This window comes from Varroa destructor, unplaced genomic scaffold, assembly GCF_002443255.2.
Source record: "Varroa destructor unplaced genomic scaffold, Vdes_3.0 BEIS01000006.1, whole genome shotgun sequence".
In the NCBI taxonomy this organism is placed as follows: Eukaryota; Metazoa; Arthropoda; class Arachnida; order Mesostigmata; family Varroidae; genus Varroa; species Varroa destructor.
Window position 1 is genome coordinate 21,314,157 of NW_019211459.1, and position 15,542 is coordinate 21,329,698.

General features: G+C 39.1%; 1 protein-coding gene and 1 long non-coding RNA gene across 9 annotated transcripts; both read left to right on the forward strand.

Moving 5' to 3' along the window:
• The first annotated feature begins 62 nt into the window (after nucleotides 1-62).
• LOC111253504 (uncharacterized) lies at nucleotides 63-7,994 on the forward strand. 5 transcript variants are annotated; one of them, XR_015330763.1, is made up of 5 exons: nucleotides 63-261; nucleotides 2,913-2,981; nucleotides 3,516-3,632; nucleotides 3,984-4,130; nucleotides 7,269-7,994. It is a non-coding gene; the product is annotated as an uncharacterized LOC111253504 (long non-coding RNA). The 5 variants fall into 5 exon arrangements; XR_002674690.2 differs by lacking the exon at nucleotides 63-261 and adding an exon at nucleotides 351-818; XR_015330764.1 differs by lacking the exons at nucleotides 3,984-4,130; nucleotides 7,269-7,994 and adding an exon at nucleotides 3,730-3,977.
• LOC111253501 (coiled-coil domain-containing protein 124-like) lies at nucleotides 7,312-15,522 on the forward strand. Of its 4 annotated transcripts, XM_086993891.1 has the most exons (8): nucleotides 7,313-7,451; nucleotides 8,694-8,776; nucleotides 11,410-11,546; nucleotides 11,720-11,809; nucleotides 12,130-12,189; nucleotides 12,421-12,537; nucleotides 12,880-13,038; nucleotides 13,412-15,522. In XM_086993891.1, exons 3-8 carry the CDS (start codon nucleotides 11,415-11,417, stop codon nucleotides 13,553-13,555), a joined length of 702 nt encoding a protein of 233 aa, XP_086850017.1. In that variant the 5' UTR covers nucleotides 7,313-7,451; nucleotides 8,694-8,776; nucleotides 11,410-11,414; the 3' UTR covers nucleotides 13,556-15,522. The 4 variants fall into 4 exon arrangements, with proteins under 4 accessions (XP_022668713.1, XP_086850017.1, XP_022668710.1 ...); XM_022812978.2 differs by lacking the exon at nucleotides 8,694-8,776 and having other exon boundaries at nucleotides 7,312-7,451; XM_022812975.2 differs by lacking the exons at nucleotides 7,313-7,451; nucleotides 8,694-8,776 and adding an exon at nucleotides 10,077-10,219.
• Nucleotides 15,523-15,542: the final 20 nt, after the last annotated feature.

Consider the following 15,542-nt stretch of genomic DNA (forward strand, 5'->3'; position numbering starts at 1 on the left):
ACAGAAATAACTGCACTATGTCCTATTTAGCCAGAACAATGGTGGGTCTTCGATGGCATTAGGCGCACCGTATCTTGAACTACAATCTCTTGTAAAGAGGCCCGATAAAGAAACAAAATGACGTCAATCATATTTCTTATAAAGGGAAAGCAAGCTAGTCGAGATGATGCCCAAGAAGCTTTGATACTGATACAAAGCCACAGCAGCAAGGTTCCTTCCTATCCTATTGACTTCATTGGAGTGGTCGTTAAGATGCTCAAGGTCAGGAAGTGAGATGAGTATCGTCGTTCGTTTTTATCCTTTTCGTCGCCTCACATGAAACAACAGACATTGCTTGCTTGTCACAGCTTAGGGTTCTGGAGCGCCGCAGGAGGTCGGCGGAGCGGGCCAGTAACCCTTTACGACTTGCAATTAGCATACAAGCTAACCTCATGCCAGAGCTAACTGAGTTTCCAACAGCTACCAATGGAAGCTACTGCTCAGTGTCGTTGTCTATAGTTCAACAAATGAACGACTGCCTGTGCTACCGACATGCTATCCTTCACACCACTAGGCACGGTCTCGTTTTATAAGCCAACTTAGCCTGTCGTATGTGTGTATAAGCAGCCAGTTAGAGAGGGACCATTGTCTTTTAGTTTGAGACCTTTCCAGTTGCTCCTAGCAACCAGGACTGATCTGCTGATCGTTGTATTTGCTTCAGAATTGTCGGTATCGACACCAGTGAATTATTCATTTTGACACGCCTTTTGTGTGCGTACATTTGAATTGTGCTTCATAGAGGGTCATGGTGGTGAGTCAGCAGCAATCTTCGACAGCTCGTGAGAGATTTCACTGTACAGTGTTGCTCTTAAGGTGGAGCCCTATCAGGTCGAGGCGTAAACAGATACATTGAAAAATATGTGCATAGTTGCTCTTTTGCATGGTACGAAAATTACAACCGAGACTCCACCCCGGGATAATTTGTCGAGTTTATTGTGCTGAATTCGTGAGGACACATATGAATAGTACCGCCTTCCAGATAAAAGGCGCTTGCTTTCAAAACAAGGGCTGCTTGCGCGTTTAGATTACTAGCCCCCTCTGCGCTGTTGGCTATTACAGGATGGGCAATATTAGAAATATTGGTTTATTTACGACCTCTGCAGAAAACAGCACTTTTTATTCTTCATAATTACGACTGTTACACTAATGAAAGAAAATTTGATTGACTTCTGAAGGTGTATTTTGTAGTGCTGAAACTTTTTTTTCTAATAATATAAATCTCTCGAACATCAAAGTTTCGAAAAGAAGCCTTAATTCCTAGTTTGCAAACACATACTGTTGTTTGCAAAACTGCCTAAGTTGGAAACTCGACGACTAGTTTTTTTTAATCTCCATTGATTTTTAACTTGGAATAATGTCTAATTCGTTCAAACGTGAGATTGTAAGAAATGTTTAGCATTATTCTTAATTCGAAAAATAGTACTTTTCCAACGGCGTCTATTTTATTCCAAGCAAACCTTGTTTGTTTCAAAGGCACCACCTATTTATTTGTTGGCAAAAAACTCCCTTTAAAACTTCTTTATCTAAGGTATCTTAAACCAAACATGTTCGGATAGTGGTCCTTAGTTGTAATATTACATCTATATATTTATACTTTATAAAAATTAAGTAGTATCTCAACTATGTATATATATATATATATATATATATAGTCAAGATACTACTTAGTTTTTTGGAATTCCTAATTTTTAATGGAAGTTTGTTCCGCGCTATTGCAACTGCCTCCTCAAACGCACGGATTTTGCATTCTATTATTAAGATTTTTTCAGTGTGTAAGGCCAGAATTCCAGAAATAAAACATTAGAGCAAGCCAGTACCTTTCCAAACCACTAGCCAAGAATATTTAAAAACGTTGGCTCCTGCTGAGCACTTCAATGGGTTACCAAAAGGAACTATGTGCTGAGAATTTTTGAAGCTACGCTTATCCAGCGAAACCAAACATTACGCGAATTGCATGGTGTTGAACGCGCTGGAGATTCCAAATTATTTCAGTGTTAGTTTTCTCCCTTGGAATAGAGTAACACAAAAATTCAATAAAAACGCGATAAGGACTCATAAAAGATAAACAAATACACGCGAAGCCGAGACAAGATCCTTTGCCGATTCTTACTTCGGATTGCCTCATAACGTTTGACTCCGGAGCTTCTTGAACCCCATTAATAGGGAAATAGTCAGGTGTGTGCGCTCAGCGTAAATACGTGGCACAACCTGCGTGTATGATCAAGCTTATTGGCATGTGGTACTATTTTTGCTCTCATAACGGACACATCTCTTTTCCAAATTAGGTTTTTAATGATCTGATATCCAACGGCAAGATCCACACTTTCGCTGTGCCGGTAGATACTTTCTTTTGAAAGAAATTTGAGAGAACATGTCTGCGGATGCCTAGATATAAACATTCGAGTTATGTCAAGTTGCCTTCTGATACCAATTTTGCTTACGTTATCGCTGGAGCTTAAGTTTTATTTAAGCAAGTAGTTCTTCAGAGATAAACTCAGAACAGCTGGCGGTAAAGCAGGACTAAAGGAAATTTATAGAGAATGCTTTCGTGGTTATTAATGTGAGCATTTTACTAAACTGATTAAGAAAAAAAAGACCCACTTGGTTTCAGATACGTGGAGTGTCAGCTGAAACGACTAAATAATTGCTTTCGTATCTGCAGCATGCCGATTCTTATGTGTTTTGTGCAAATGTATGTCCTGACAGGCCAAGCTTCCCCTACGCGTACCTAGAGTTGTTCTGTTGCCCAAATTTGTCTGTAGGTTAATTCGCTGTTGCGACAACTCTAAGAAAATAGCCTGATGATATAAACGAAACTTTGTTTTTGTGTATGAAGCTTAGCTTCTTAGCTGTTTTTTGTCTCTAATCACAAGGTAAAAGCGATATTCGAAACGGCCGGGGCAGCTTCAATGAACATGCGGAATATACGCAGCTACGAACAGGTACATTTCAACGGCGCGTAAAATGGACGACTAGTGTAAATATATAGTTGCACATAAGAGAAGAAAGAGCTTCATTGTTCTAATCGTACATTGCTATAAGAATAGTCTCCAACTAACCCTACATCTGAGGTTCTTATATAGATATAGATATGTATATATATTATCATAGAAAGTAAACGATAGCAAAAGCTATTCTCAAGGCGCATCGATGTGTTTATAATCCATACACCCAAGTATCGATTAAAATCAGACATTGGCTATCGAAGGCCAGAACTCATCCAACCCTCGTTGATCGGTAGTTTACCTTACATGATATGTATCTGCATCAATACAAGCGTGTACATTTTTAACATAATCCAAATAGAATCCAATGGGCAGCATCGCAATAGGACCCGTATATTAGTCACCTGCGGTACAGTTCGGCTTAGCCTGTGCAGTAGGGTCAACATAACGATACGAAATGTCCCCAGTGATGCCATTGGATTGAAAATTCGATTTTTCATGTTTTTTCTTTTCCTTATTTCATCAAACCAGCGAACGACGGCGACCAATTGACCAAGAAAACGTGCACATTGACGCTTCACTATCCTCTACGCCTTCCCCAAAGGACCACAGCAGCAATAAAGCAACTTTGTCCTCGAATAGCAGACGGTATTGCCGGCGAACTTTGTCTTCGAAATACTTCATGCGAATATCCCTCTTTCCCTCCATAAGCGAAGGCAAATCACGCTATTTGCTTCTTTTCCAGCACTCATTCAATGGTTGACTGGCAAACCTATGGCCTGATGCAGTGGCGGACGCGTTTTGACATGCTTGGCCTCCCTTCTTGCAAAGATACCAACGACATTTCATCCATGAATAGGAGTGCTTTCTTTGCTACTGTTATGCTTCTCTATCAGCGGGCTGAGGCAAAGAAGTTTCCGGTTTCTCGCAACTGGCAACTTTTTAGCCGTTGAATCGCAAAACCGAATAAATATCGACCAATTCTCAATTACATTTCAGGGAAAGACTGCTACTCTAAGTAGAGACCAAGGGCAAACCAGGGCAAGTTAGCGGGGAATGGAGCTCCATGTTTTGTGTTTGTCTCAATGTCCGAATGACTCTCGCTCGATTCCTCGTCCCGACGTTGCTGAATTGAAACTTAGGAGTGTGAGTTATAGAAATTCGCCTTTGGCAGTGACCAGCAGCTGGAAACCTATAAGATAAAGTGCGAACCTATGATATAAGATATAATGATAAGTTCCCAGTCGAAACAAAACCTGAATCCAAAGACGAAATACAAATAGGAATAAAAAGGTTAATGCTTTAAGAATAAATAGCATGCAAAAAAGTTCAGTGAAGATTAGCTGTGGTCTAACGGTAGAAATACAAGCACATACATTAGTAACTTTATTAGTCGCTTATGATCTGCTAACGATATTAAAGGTGATGGGTGTGTGGATTAAAGGGAACAAAAATATTGACTAACAATAAGTTGGTTTTATGACCATAACCTTTTAGGCTCAAATCGAGGCATTAGGCCTCTTGGCCGTTTACCTTTTCAGGGAAGCTTGCATTGTTAGCTTTGATTAACTTATAAGCACAAACTTTCTTAGCTTATGTGCCCATATCCACGATTTTTCCATCGTAACAGAGAACAATCAATTAAGTACACTCTTAACCTTTCCACTAAATAGAAGTCCCTTTTCTACAGCCCCGTCCTCAGTCACGTGATACGCCCTTGCTTTTTCAATTAACGCTAATGAATACAGTACTACGATCGGTCTTTCTAGTAACATATATGGTGATCGAGATCGTAGGTTTTGAGAGTCGATTAAGACCGATCTATTAACGCATTTAATAGTGACCCCGCTAGATTATCTTAAAACCTTGCGAAAACTTTGTTCAGGCCATAATAGTGTTGCAAAATAAACCCTAATTCTCGGTAGCCTCGAAAGAATAATAGGACGGCCGACGACATCAGCAATACGGCGAAAAGCCGTTACCGGCGAGGTATGCGAATCAATACCTCTCCTCACTTAGAACGCTGCATAAGCATAACACCAGCAGATGGAATAAAGCGCTAAGCAAATTACGATATGCATAGCGCAACAGGAGTCTCAGGACTACAATGTTATTGAATTCGTGGAAACGGCTCTGAAGGCTTATGACGTTTACACGACGTATACAAGATAGTGCCAAACAACGCCGGGGCTAAAAAGAGTTAGAAAATACACGTGCAGCCTTCGCATATAGGTGACCGAAAGCAGCGCCAGGGAGAACTTTTGTAATATGTTTTTTAAAAGTATCTGTAAAATTACTGTTTTTTTCGAAAACGCGGAACGTTTCCGTAAGTAAATATTCACGTCTTTATAGTTAACATTGTAACTAGTTAAAAAAAATAGTATCTTTAACGTGACGACAGCTGCCTTTTTGACGGACCTCGGTTACTGTTTCTGAATGCGGAAACGAGCAGAAACAGTAGAACATTCATATTTGACTCCCAATGTCGAACATGCTCATCGCGATCGCGCAGAAATCTCTTCTTTCGCTTCTCTTCTTTCGGTAAGTTACGTTTTTAAACGCCAACCGTTACACAAATGGATAGATTCATAGTCAGTTAATATAACTGCTTGGTAAACTGACATTTACTACTAATTGTCGAATACGACCAATCTTGGTTACTCAGAGCTGTCAGCGACTAATTGTATTTTTCTTTTTTTTTTGCTCTGACAACTACTGATAGCGTTCGTGCCCATACCTTTATACGTTCAGTTCGACCCAAAAATAAGCATGCAAAATGTATGTTCCCCGTATGTATCCGTTTGTGTATGCCTCATCTTACGAGCCGCGTCAACAATGTTCGTTCCCAGATACTACATCCGAAGAATTAAACTCAATGGCTAATCTCGGCAGTGTTCTAGGCAAAATGCGCTTTCCTAGCATTGCCTTTGTTCCAACAGAAAGCAGATAGCCACCCTCATAGTGGCTATTCCCACGACGATCGTAGCAAACCGAAGATGGAGCATCCAATCAGGATGGATCAAATGGAGCCCCAAAAAATCGTTTTCAGCATCGCTGCCCAACGGTAGCAAAGCTTTCTTATTTGACCACACAATAGCTTCGATGTTGCATGTGATGGGAAAGGGGCCTTCTCCCCCTCGAAACCCACCGCGTGCTGTAGCAACCCTCGTAATGGAGACGATCGTAATCTATCCAAAAATGTCGACTAGTCAATTTCGTTAAGTGGCGCTGGCGGATTCACGACAGTCGTCTGCTAAGAGATTGGCATAAATTCGGTTCGAGTACAGTTTTTAGGGTTCAATTTTTGTGAAATAGCTGTCTGTTTGGTTGATGTGAGGCGTCACCGAATAACGGTCGCTTGATACAGTTTGGATGGAGCTATAAGCAAATTTCTGCGTTTCTTTTTCAAACCATGTATTTCCTTTGCTTTCTGATAATGGCAAGGTATGTTTGCATGCTTATCGTTGTCTAAATTTTTGGGAACATCGAACTGTTCAAGAGAAAAAGTTGATGAATCGGATTTTGTTCGTCGCACATGATTCGCTTACTAAGATTCCCGATCAAAATGGTAAAATGTTTCCGCGAATTAACATCGGGCTTTAATTGAGAAGTCTTCAAACTGTCTCGCACCCTTTTTTTTTTATCAATTAATGCCACCGATATGGCTCAGGCAGTCTCAAACAAACCTGAGACAAGCCTGAACTTGGATATCCTCCACCATTTTATCCGATATAGGCATATTAGTCCTGGTTTTATTTATTACGTGTACATGAAACGGCCACTATCAAATAATCTCAGAGCCTGGCAGCGACAAACTTACTAACAGCACCAATCAAGACCAGTCCCGCATCTAGGCGCATAGTCTTGGGTGCAGGACCCAGCAAGAACCAGTGTACAGATAATGGCACTACGCTACTGTTTTTGTACGTGAAAGCTCTCTCTACAGTGTTGCCATATCATTCGCTTCCAGCTATACATCCCACGGGCACGCGCTGCACGATTTCACTCGTGGATATCCTGCATCTATTGGCTTACGTCGTCGTATGGCTTAGGGTCACTGACGATAAGAAGCAATGCCAATTACTCACCAATCGGCCGGAAAGTTCGCGACTGGTTAACATTTGGTCAATACTTATTAATTCTGCGATGACCTTAAGCATCATGGGAGGCGAAAAGCTGTGATTCAGGCCAAATCGGAAGACAGGTCCAGTAACCTTGCTTGACGACCCCAGTTATATAACAAATCACAACATATTATTGGCCCAAATTTTATCTCTGTTTCAGGTTATCCGCATCGTTTCAAGTAGAGCGCGAAGCAATAGTGATCATCAAGTGTCTAGAAGACGAACAGTTAACAATAAGCGGCGAACTCAGACATGATAATCTCTGAGACCGTCTGACATCAGCCCGTTTCTACATAAAATTCACTCCTCTCAAACTGCGAAACATAGAGCAGTTTTTTTCTCGGTAATTTTGTTAAATAAACCTTAGAATGTCGCAATACTGAACAATGGAGTTAACTGTGTAACAATGTTTTTTTTACTATAATAATAGGCACTGACACGGAATTCCGATCAGAAATAAGCCAGCTAGATCGGTGGAATCAAGTTAATGGCAAAGGGGCGAAAACATATAAGTAAAGATTTGATGCTTACGTTTGGCTAAGACAGATATCTATGAAAATAAAAACGCCAATTTTTCAAGGACAGGTAATAATAATGTTGGTAATAATAATACGTAGTCGGCAAGATTAACTCCAGATAGAGCACTTATGTTGAGCTGGAGCAAGTTCACTTCTTAAATACTGTTATATATGGTAGAAATATTGATTATCCTTCAAAAAACACACTTATAACAAAATTTATTTCCATGTTATAAACCCGATCGCTTTTATTATTCTGCAAGGTTTTAAGATTACACCAAATGTCTGCCTGCATAACACCAAATACAAGATTAGATTTTAGTTTCAAGACTGTATCTGAATAAAAGCAGATATTTAAAAAAATTGTACGCAATAGAATTCTCAATCTTGACTGTTATATTTGTTTTTACTTACTTTTTTCCTTACTGCAACAATAGCCTTAGGGCCTAAATCACTAATTAATCATGTTCAAAATAGTCTTTCTTCAATTCACAAATAATTTTTTTAATAACACCAACCGTCCGTTAAGCGATGTTGGTATACGTAAACTAGTCAATCTGCGATATAAGAAAAATTTCAGTAGACTCAAATTTTGGGATAACAGCAGACTAGAAGTCTCAAACGTGCAAAAGCTCGAAGGTACAAAGGACTCCATATGGGTAAAAAATTCAAAAGGCGGAAAAAGTCGCTCTGTCAAACAGTCTCAACATGAGTAACTGTTGGAGCTTATTTCATCGACCGAATTGGCAATCGGTATGAAACGGCCATTAAGTTCTGTAGTGAAAGCCCAAATATGTTTTTTGAGCAATTTTTATGGATGTTCGGGCTCCTTAAATCTTCTTTAGTGTTTTAAGAAACCGCATGAAAACTGGCAAGAGCATGGAACGTCGATCTAACTAACGAACGAAATTAAAAGTTGTTAATCCTGGCAGAGATTCATTCAGCGCGAGTATGTCGGACAACAGTTGATTTTCGGTTAAATTTTGAAACGACGCACTGATACTGTTCGCGATAAGAGGTTTATTACTTTCTATTAAAAACAAAAGTTGCCTTTGAACCGGTACTAGGTGAAACGAGCGAACCGCCATACGCCCGCTACGACAAACAGCCCGTCAAACTTCCCCCCGATCTTTCCCGAACGCACCACCCTGTAAATATACTTTTTTTCTTTTTCCTATTTTTCTACTTCTATTTAGTATTCTAAGGCACCCCACTACACGATGCGATCAGCTGTCCATTGTGTTGCAAATACCTTTAACTCATTACTAGTGCAGATGTTTTTAACAATTAGGTTTAAAGCTAGCTTGGTCTAGAATTTTAACCAACAGAACTCCTCAACTAAAACTAACGTCAATTTTAATATAAAATAATAACCTGCATCACTGGCACAGGCCTTAAATCTTGTGAGAAGGACTAAAAGTGAATACGAACCAGCTACTTAAGTCGAAGATTTTTATATGAGCTACGCATAGAAAAAAATCTATGAGAGCTGCATGAGATCGAAACAAACATATATACATACTTATAAGGAATTATAAGTCCAATTAAGCCCGGAGAACCTAACGTAATTAAACGATGCAAATTATCATTCGAGTCATATACGCTGTAACGGATTATGATAGAACGCTAGGAATGGACATCGCCAAGCTCTGATCGTATCGAAGAGTTCAGCAGCAGTAGAAAAAGCTAACAATCCTAGGCTACAACCGTGCTTTTCTAAGCACAATTACTAATCCAGCTATTACGAACTCATTTTAAAAACTAAAAATAGACCTAAAAATTCTTTCCTCATTAAAACAAAAAAAAAATCTAGCCGTTACCTATGTAGAACAGATAAAAGAAATGCAGGCAGACTTTTTAGAGATGCGACATTATTCATACGACTCCGTTCGAAGATGACGTTTGATTAACTCAGTTATCAATAACGATTTGTCTCCTGCTCATGGCGATTGTAATTTATAATCAACTTGGTAGATCACTACTGATTAGGAAATCGATGTCTAGTGCTGCGAGTACTGAAAATGCGTCCAGTATCAACGGTGTATAGGTCCTTGCAATACAATTCTATGCGTCTAAAAAGTCACCACGGGCAAGCTAAAACCAAAGCATTTGTCTTATTCGCAGTTTAATTCAAGATAATTAACACGGCCAATGACCGATATTCTTAGCCTATATCTCTTTACAGTTTCCTTCTTAGATATAGCTTTATATCAGGAACTATATAAAATCAAGGGATAGCAACGCTCCAGATTTCGCAGAGGTCCGAGCAGATGACAGCAGAAAAAATCCCAGATGAAAACATAAATCATCTTAAAAAGATCTGCCCCAGTAGTTTCGACAACTCGATTAGGGGTTAGCCTAATTTGAACAATTTCTACTTTCCCTCATCCAACATAATTCGATTAGGAGAGAGTAAATGATCTACTCATCAAGCCGATTCCTTTATTACTGCTTCAACATCAACGCGTTTCTCCCGTAAAATATTCTCTCTTGTATTGTATGACCTTTGCTATTGTCGAGTTTCTGCAATATCCGAGAAGTAACGTTAACAGACGGATCGCTTGGGCTAGTGCAGTGATCAGCAACTGTGGAGGTACGAAAGGTCTCCTCGGTTGCTTTTCTTTCTGTGTTAAGTTTCATTTTGATTAGGTGTAACTGTGAAAGTCAAATACTTGCACAACACATATCGGTGAGCATGTGTTGTATATTTATTTGAACTGATCATTCGAAGGCTCCCCACGACCTACAGTATTTAATAAACATACTTTGTCAAACTCATGGAAAAAGCTCTTCTAACCGAATCGAACACAGACATTGATTTCGATTTGTTCGCTTAGTCAAAGAAGATGACCAGTCGATTCAGCTAGATAGATTTTATAGATGAGGAACTACTGGCAGGTGTAGGGTGATTAAGCGAACATTTTTATGGGACTCTGTCGGAAGGATTGCATGCAGTTGGTGTCAGAGCTAACCACAGAAACCGTTTTCTTTAAAAATACCCTTCGATGTCGAAATAACCAATAATGTTGTATCATGGCGCATCGTTTAATTAATAGAAAAAGCAAATCTGACTAGCGTGTGTCGTACGTATGTCTAAATTGCTTTGTTAAAGACAGTCTTAATACTAAAGTAGCGATAATGATTCGTTTGAGACACAAACGCTTAATTTTTAATCTGCACGTACATGTACTGAGTTAATGCAAAAAAAAAGTCATTAGTATATCGATTAAACTCATACGTCTTTCGAGTCGTAAGGTGATTTGGTTTATAAGGATCTTCCCTTCGCAATTTTCTAATTCGCAAGGAACTACATTAAACGTTTGGTAGTGCTCAACAAAGGCTGTAAATACCTGGGTCAAGACCAACTGTTGTACAAGCTACGGTTACAATACGCATGAAGGCGTATCGCTTATTAAGTACGGGTATGAATACTCATCGTTCCATTGATCGTGAATAGTTCCATTCTCCAACTATTGTGTAGCAATATCCAATGATGCTGGGATTTCTTTAAGCTTTTAGGACAATTAAAGACGTTAATAAAGAGGCTTATGTGCCTCACATGAGGACTTATAGGGTACTTCTGTCGAAGGGCGGTTTCTTGAGTTCACAATGGATCTTTACGAATAAGACCCATCAGAGGCGATATTTGGGCGACACTGATAATGAGCTGCACGTTTTGTACATTTATGACGTTTTAATTGATATAAAGAGAAAAAAAGCGTTTTTCGTCGTCTGCTTAGCTTATTTAAATATGTACAATATTTGACGTGTTTCTTCTTGCAGGCACCATGCCGAAGAAACTGCAGACGAACCAGAAGGCGGTCGATGCCCGGGCTCGGAAAGACGCCTTGAAACAGGCTGAAAAGGAGCGAATGCAAAAAGCTAAGGATGATGAATATTGGCGCGACGACGACAAACAGGTTAACACCTAGATTGATACACCGTGCAGAACAGACATACTCGTTTCGTTACAAAAGGATCGACTATTTCGTAGATCTCCCCATTGACTGATCAGGACCGTTTGCTATCTAAACAAACAGCTAAGCAAACATCGTAACTAATTCAACCATTCTTTGATTTCAATCTTTTCCAGCTGGCGAAAAAACAGGCTCGAAAAGAAGAAAAAGAACGTAAGGAAGCTGAGGAACGTGAGCGTAAAAAGGAACGCGAAAAATTGCTTCAGGTTTGTTTACTAAATATGGTCGTCACAACGTAATGTTAATTAGTCCTGCGACTTTCATGCTTTCGTTCCTGGAAACGAAGCCGGACAGCGCCGGTTTACATTGGGCTGGAATAGACACACGACTTAAATTGTCATATGCAAGTGGAGAGCTTAGTACAAAAAGGGACTACTAGTAAAAAAAAAATAGACAAAAAGAAAATTACGTGCATTCTTCACCAGTTTAGTCCTCCTGCAATGGCTGAAAAATGTGTAAAGTGTAATCAAATTTCAATGCGCATTGTATAATGATGATCATGAAGTGTTTATTTTTCTGTTTCCAGGAGGAAATGTCGCAGATGAAGGGAAAAGAGTCCGCGGATAAAAAGTCCACTAGTAACAAGGTAGATCTTAACTCTAGGAAGCCGGTGGAGGGGAGCTGTTAATTAAGCTATGTGCAGTACTTCAAATTACTTAGGGAACTGTCATGAATAGGCAGTGTCAGATTCATGATATTTGTTAAGCCAAGAGATTTTACCTTTTATTTAACCTTCTATTATTATAACGTATGCTACCTCCATATGAACTCAATATTCCCTTTATATATTTTATAACACTACGTTCACTTGTATTAGATGACGCGAAGCCAAATCGAAAAGAATTTAGCCAATATAGCCACAGCAAACGCCGCTACGCAAAAAGACAACCGCGTTGTTCAGGAGGATCTTGGGCTTGTTGAAAATCTCAATAAGGTTAGTAGCATCGGAGCTATGATGTCCTATATGATGTTCTTATAATTAATAATTCTTAACTTTAAATAAGTTAAAACTAGAACTACAGCTTAGACTGAAAACGTTGAACGTACTCTGAGTCCACTTACCGCTTGGTTCTAGTTAAGTTTGATCTTATGCTAATCATCACACTCTGAATATACATCTGAAGCTGGGCTTCCTGTATCCTCTGCTCATTGTAAATTCTTATTACATTCCTCAACGTCCTAGATACCTTCTAGCTATCTTTAGCAAATATGCAAGCAAACTATTTTTCCAATGATTTGACTTTTTCATCTTTGCATGCGTGGCTGCGACTTCCAGATGGCTGGCACTGGCGAAGGAGCGCATACCCTGGATGATGCCATTAAACTTATGTCGAAGCTGAACACGAGCGGCGAGGCCGATTTCGACCGTCATCCTGAACGAAGGCTCAAAGTTGCTTGGCAGGCATTTGAATCTGCACGCTTGCCTGTGGTTAAGGTGGGTGAGACGTAATCCATCACACGGTAAAATGCGATTGACTAGTCGAATACTCTTTTTAAGAAAACAACAGACGGCTAATTTAGATATTTTATGACACGCTTTGAAGCCTGTAAAATCAATAGTTGATTCAGAACTTACGTTCTGTTGCTCGCTAGGATAAAGCGTACATATTATGAATTTCAAGCAGATGTCATTTATTCGTCGCAAAAACAATAACTAAAAAAAGAAAACGCGTTTTTTATTTAATTTTTTTTTAATATTATACACACACATAGATGAGTAATAATCGGCGTTATTTATGAAAAACGGTGACCAAGAAAAATCATGCTGGTGGTAATGCTATTTTTTTTTACATGTTTGTTTACCTCAGGCCGAAAATCCAAATCTTCGGTTATCCCAGCTACGACAAATGATCCGCAAAGAATGGCAAAAATCATCTGCAAATCCTCTGAATCAGCGGATACTAGCTTACAACGCTAGAAGGGACAAACCTGCAACGAATGACTCTAAATAAAGTAAATTTGCGGACGTAAAGCAAAAGCGTCTTAATCTGATTCACAAATGGCTGAACCATATGTTTGTCGCGGTCTGAGATTTGTAAAAATTACTGTAAAGGTTGCCCACTAAATCCTCTAAGCTTTGTATAAATAACTGAAAGTGAACTCGTTGACTGGAGCGAAGCCCCCGCAGCGCCGACTGGAATTTGTATATTGCGGTGATCAGCCAATTTTGGTACAAATATAGATTTATAACAAAAGCCAGTCAGTGACCGAATGGATCATTTCTGATTGCGATTACCTCTTCTTCCTCCACTCGCGCCTAAATTCAATAAACGTTTTGATATTTGCCTACGTAGACAAAAATTGTCTAGGTCACGAGCGAACGAGCGAAGTTGCTAAAAGCACGATGTCGTCGAGGAGCGCTGGCTCCTTTGTCTGTATAGCGAAAAAACAGGAAATTATTATGTTAGATGGCATGACGTACGTTTTAGACACCCAATAAGGTCACACAAAAGAATCTTTGAAAGAAAACTATCGATTTTGTTAGGAGGCATCGCTTGTTAACTAATTGTGAAAAATCCACTTAGGACATAATTGTCGATTGAGGTAACAATTATCGAGAATATAATTTTTTTTTATCTCATTGAGTCTATGCAGAAGCTTACAAAGCCACCCATACCTATGATTATTGTTTGATGTACAAAAATCAGCAAGCAGAGTTCGCAAACTCCCATTCAAGGCGATGACATCGTTTTTTTTTCCATAGTTAGGTTTGCCATGTCACCGTACTTCAAGCGCAAATTCACAAGCAATTATCTAGTGCGTATTAACAATAACTTACGATATGTCAATATGATTGGCGAAACAACTTCGTTTCGAAAAAATGGTGAAATGTTCTGGATAGTCACAATAAGCTCAGGCCAGCGCAACATGCGTGAGGGGTCCAAATTCGCATTATTAAGAAAAACAAATTTCTTTGCAAACAGTGTGATACGATATTTTTTCTACGATTTATTTTACCTCCATTATTTTTTGCCCATAAATCTACACTAGAATATATATGATACCATTCAGTTCCTCGGTGTCCGATTTTGCATTTTGACATTTCTTCTTTCTTGGTTCTCGAATGTTCTTTTCGACGTCTTGACTAGGTATGTGACCTTGTCAAACTCCTGATCTTAATTGTCACATTAGGTATTTTCCATACACATGAAATGCAGTACCTAACACCACGGTTTAACGACGTAATAGGGTGAACTAGCTAAGCGACAGATGATTTTTTTCTGAAAAGCCTTGGCCACTGCAATGTGTTTTTCTCCAACATCACTAGACCATACTCGGACGAGCATCTCTGCCTACTTGACGCTGAACAGGAGCGGTCTGTCATCCTGTCAGCGTTAAGCTTCATCACCACACCCCATGATTTTTCAAATATTGCTAAGCTTTACTAATAGTTTGCCTTTATTTAAGCAATGGTTTGCATTCTGTCTAAGAAGACTCTTTTTTTTACCAGAAACTACACACCGAAGATGTGAATAAAAAAAAAAAAAGGTTAGTCGTCATCTGTCGAAATGAAGCCGCTGGCACTGCGCTCTTGCCGAATTCTGTTAGCACAATAACATACAATTTGCCTTCGGCGTGATCTGGTTATAAATGCAATCTTTGTATCGATTCACTGAATCGATAAAAACGAAAACGCGAAACTACTACTCTCTATTTAACGTTGATTCGCACGAAACGTCTAACCGATGTTTTACAAGAAACAATTAATTTTCAATGTAGAAAACTTCCATAATATACATGAAGAAAAATGTATTCACTTACCTCCCAACCGGTAGCATTTCAAAGTAACCTTTCCCAGAAAAAAAACTAAAAACAATTACAACATATATTGGTTTCGTCTAATATGTATATGTGCATGTATTTCTTTTGACTTTTTTAAAATAAACTTGTCCACCATTATGCATCGTTGTCAAACCATTATGCATCGTTGTCAAACTA